The sequence below is a fragment of the Plutella xylostella genome, chromosome 17, assembly GCF_932276165.1.
Source record: "Plutella xylostella chromosome 17, ilPluXylo3.1, whole genome shotgun sequence".
In the NCBI taxonomy this organism is placed as follows: Eukaryota; Metazoa; Arthropoda; class Insecta; order Lepidoptera; family Plutellidae; genus Plutella; species Plutella xylostella.
The window spans coordinates 6,160,662-6,165,620 of record NC_063997.1 but is presented as its reverse complement, the minus strand read 5'-3'; the positions used below and the strand labels follow the sequence as shown (position 1 = coordinate 6,165,620).

Below are 4,959 nucleotides of genomic sequence, written 5' to 3'. Positions count from 1 at the left end.
GTGTGCAGTATTGCAGTTGCAGTGCGGCGAAAATGAAAACGCCAGTGATCGTTTATTGATTATAAACGCACCCTTAACGCATAGACATGTTTTGACGTGTCGTGTGTCATGCCACGCAACGTACGCGACTCTTTGCCTTATGGTTCTATCCTGCTCTAACGTTTCGAGTCTAGCGTAAATACTGAATAGAATGTGTGTTAAACGTAAGCAAGTACTGTAGAATGTTATAAATTCAGAGAAAACAGTAACAATATTCGATTTATTTTACTTGATAAAAGACATGTTTCGATTGAAAGTTATTTGGATACATTCCAAGTAAGCGTCCCTTTGCATAATTTGTATTAAGTATATGCATTGAATAACTTTAAACTCATATTCTAATGATATCCAAACAGGAATTTGGTTTTTTTTAATTCTGTGTGCAATATTTAGTAGTCTTGAATTTGATGTCCATACATTGGTTCCAATCTAGATCATAACTAAGTTCCGATAGATGTAAATCTTTGGAATTAATAAATAACTTGTAAATGCCACAGGTAGTTACAATCTTACCACCTTATACATACAAAAGTTAGTGGATCCTTTAGCTATTGAACTGTTTTGTCACTGTCTGACAGATAACATTTTATCCTTTGACGGAGAGGGACAACACAGTTCAATAGCTAAAGTGTCTACTAACTTTTTTATGAATAAGGGAGTTATATTTTTGTGTCAAACATAATGTCAACTTGCCTTTTCCCTTAGAAAATAAGTGGTCATAGAGATTGGCTTCTATATTTACTGCATATTTGAAAACTCAACGTATTCAATACGTACTTACATGATAATTTTAAAGTATTCTATATTTATGTACCTTCTTATCTTTTACTAAAGCATACAGCTGTTTAAGTAGGTAAAAACAAAATCTATGAACCATTTCAGTGAGAATGTTTTCTCTTATATCAATATTTTGTAAATTCATGTAAGAATGTCTAAATATTTACAAAATATTTGACTCTTTGTGCAATGGGTAATAATATAATTTTTAAACTATAGTTTTATTTCAAGATTAGCACAATTTAATTATTTCTAATTGGTTTTATTAATGTCACATATTGTTATATTTATTTAGGTATATGTATTTTTAACTGTTAGTTTTCATATTTTATGTAGGTAGTGTACAGTTCGGTTCAAACAGCATTTTTGTACCTTGTCAAACTAACAAACCTCATCATTCTTTGATAGATTAACAGTTGGTTAGTTTTACAAAGCACAAAAGTATTACCAATTATTGTGATGTATATTCTGTTATATCGTTTCGTTGAAGGCATTTTTTTTTCTTTGTATAACCAGTTCTTTGTTTTAGTTGAGGCTTAATATTTGGGATGGATTTCCACATTGTTTTTTGACATCGGATGTCTGAGCTTCCCCAAACGAATAATTTGACAATAATCCGTCTTAAAATGTAATATTTCTAATACCCTGTTACATGTTGATAAAAATTTAAGATTATAAATACACATGCATAAAATATTATATATCAAAAATATCACATCTATTTTGAAATCTAATTACCCTTTATTTTTGTATCCTTGTAGCTTTTAGTCGATAAACTTTATGTAAAATGTTGTACTCTACCTGTATAGTATACACATCAGCACATCACATTTTAGTTGAATAATATTTTCTATGCTTGTGTTAGTAATAGTTAAAAGCATTTACGTGTTTGCTTGCACCATGTCATACGGCTGCAGTTTTAGTGTAAATTTGGTTGTCAATTTCCCTCCAGATAGTTAATATTTTTTGCATTTTGTAGCCAAATATATAAGCATATATTATATAGGATATATTATTATAACTCTAGTAATTTTTATAATTGCGTTGGATAACATTGTATATTTTTGTCAGCGCATTTGTTATGTTTTATGTCACGACCCTTGCTACGATGTCCCTCAGCTAAGTTTCATTGCTAAATTATTGGTATAATTGATTTGACATATTTATAATTAGAAGCACAAATAACTGTGTAAGTAAATGATATAGTTCAGGAAGTGTTAGTGAATGTCTGTGACCGAGACTGGGTAGAATGCAAGGCTGAGGTTGCTCATACTGCGTTTAAGGTTTAAGCTCTAGAGTGATATAATATACGTTTAATTTCATGACAAATGAGTACTGCTACGTAATGAAACTAAATCTCTATCAGTTACACTTCCATTGTTTAAACTTAGGATACTGTGTACCTTGGCTGATAGTCACATCTTCAAGTATTGTAGAATTATGTAGATTACTTATGGATCAGCATCTCCTGATTATTCCTATGTTTGTGCTATAAGTGTAGTTAGGTCGTGTTTCACCTTGAAAGTTTGCTAGATCACCAGTTGCCAAAATATCATCACTTTATATCGAAACTGCATAATTATCTATACTTATTTACCAAACCTAAGTATATTTTTTTAGATAAATCCTATATGAAAAAGTTATTTAAACCTTTAGACCTGTGTAAAGTCTTATGAATTTTTGAACCTGTACTAAGTATTTATGTGAGTTATTCAAATTTAAAGATGCATCACAAAAATATAATTATTACACTTTTGAAATAAGAACATAATATTTACATATCACTATTTGTTGTACCTGTACCAAATATATAACTTACCGACACACCAAGTAAGTATTGGTCTCGAGACGCGCAATGGCGACTCTCTGTCCTTTCTCACGTCTTCATTGGTTATTTCACCAGCCTTTATCCTTTATAATGATTAATGACGTCTATGAATTAAACCAAGATGTAATTTTCCCAATTTTTCGTTATTTATATTGATATTTTGTTTTTGTTATATCCTTATGATTTTTTAAAACTAAATTATCTATATTAAATATTATTTCTTGTATATAGTGTATGAAATTATAAGTGTTTATGTGATATTATAGTTAAGAGTTAAACCGTGCCGAGTAGTTTTTCTATGTGGTATGTTTTTTTCAATAAATGAATTGCTAATTGGAATGTATATTGTTTCATTCAGCTCAGTCCTAAGAGTCCTAGCCAACAACTGAAGGCCAGAAAGAAAGAAAGCATTTAAAATGCTTTCTTAATCTAAATCTCAACTTTTTAGTTTTTAGGTTTCAGACAAGCTCAAACTACTTCAATACCTATAATTAAAACAAAGACGTTATAATATTTTGAATGTTTTTATTCAACAGCTCTTTTCACTACACATATATTTATAAACTTTTTCTTGCAATATCCTAATGTTTCTTATACCTTGTTTACAAAGAAAAGTTCACTGTGTCAAAGCCACATTATACTATGATGTAGTTAAGGTAGGACTTTTCTTTTAAAACTAGGCAGACGAAACATCTATATTTACAATAGGCACTTTCAAGTTAATAATCGTTGTTTGTATTCTATATCACAAATCGTCTTAACTACTAAGCATTAAAATATATTATTGAGAACAATCTACTATCGCACCTTATACGATATCACTACTTTTACATCGTCTTTTTACGTAGGTATATAAAGCAAAATATAATTATGTTTCTATCAATCCAAATATATATTCATCAATTGTAAACTATTTACATATCATTTTTTAAACGGAAGAACTGAAATACTTAAGTTATTTGTTATCATAACTGTAACAGCACCAAGTTTTGTGCGATATCGGTCTATATTACCTTAATGTTACGGTATTTAAACTCTTTTATATTAAAAATATGTACAGTTGAGATCAACCTTACATCTATGAATGAAGATCTTATACAATTTGGCACTCTGGACCACACTTTTCTCTACTAACTAAATAGGCATATATGTATTTCTCTGTTATAACTATTTACAGTAACTAAATACATTTGTACATTATTGCATTTTGAAACAAGCTATTATATGGCAAGCTAATAGGTAATAACTTTACTTTCTATGTACCAATTTACACTGAAACATTTCAACACCAATACTCCCATATCTTACAATCATCACCTTATATTTACAACAACAAACTTAAAGTCCACAACCAACCACACGCCGCCATTTTGAAAACCGTTACGTTCAAAACCATTCAATGCTGTAGAACGCAATAGGCGCTGCCGTCGGCTTTTCTTCTCTTGACCAGGTCGATCCAGTCTTCTATTCTGGGCGCGCAGACCAGTGAGTACCGGCCGAGCCTCCGTCGTGCCATGACGAGGAACTCTCCGGAGCCCTGCGCGGCGCCGCACGCTGACGCCACGTGAACGTGTGCGTGTAGGGAGCGCTCTTTCCGCCGCCGCCTGTGGTTCCTGTGAGTCGTCGTGTCGAGACGATTCTCCGTGTCGTATCTGGGGAGGAATGATTGGTTTAGTTAGGCAGGAAGATAGGTATACGGTGGTAAAGGTTCGATTTTTACTACGTAACTAAACTTATTTTATCATCATGAAATTTCCAAAGTCATAAAACAACAGTGGTTGCGTATGCCCTCCTATGTCACCCTCTTTCGGCTTACTATACCTTTTTTTAACAACCTGTAGGTAGTAAGTCTAGGTATGTCTATGAAGGAGTGCTATAACGTATTCGTGGTCCCTATTCTACACGAACTGATCTATCTCTCAATCCTCACCTGTAATATTCATCGTCATCCTGTGGCTTCTCATCCCGGGGGTCCTCTTCTCTGCCGAGAGCGCGGATGAGCTTGGTCACCCGCAGCGTCAGCTGGGTGCTGTCCAGGTCCAGGCGATTCTCACTGCCCACGATTATGCCGCGGGATACTGTAACAAGGAGCTGGGATTAGTTTTGTGCCTTGGTAGTTGTGGTGCTGGGGTTGAAACTGGTATTCGTCATAAATGTTATGTTGTGTATTTCTATGTGATTGTCTTCATGATAACGTTCAGTTGTCATCTTCGATTATACATTGATTAAGGAATTTCATGTAAAATTCTGCTTTAAATATGTAACTGAACAGATATTATAATGTTCATGGTATCATCCGTAGTCTGTTTCAAAAC

The 4,959-nt window shown here is 32.9% G+C and overlaps 1 protein-coding gene across 2 annotated transcripts in view; it reads right to left on the bottom strand.

Moving 5' to 3' along the window:
- Window positions 1-3,149: 3,149 nt before the first annotated feature.
- The window catches only part of LOC105381183 (meteorin-like protein), a 32,543-nt gene continuing 30,733 nt past the window's right edge, over window positions 3,150-4,959 (bottom strand). For both annotated transcript variants that reach the window (XM_011550865.3, XM_011550866.3), the window contains exons 4-5: window positions 4,575-4,722; window positions 3,150-4,296 (exon numbers count right to left, since the gene is read on the bottom strand). In XM_011550865.3, the coding sequence (XP_011549167.3) occupies window positions 4,041-4,296; window positions 4,575-4,722 (404 nt within the window). In that variant the 3' untranslated portion in view covers window positions 3,150-4,040. The remainder of the gene's footprint in view (window positions 4,297-4,574; window positions 4,723-4,959) is intronic.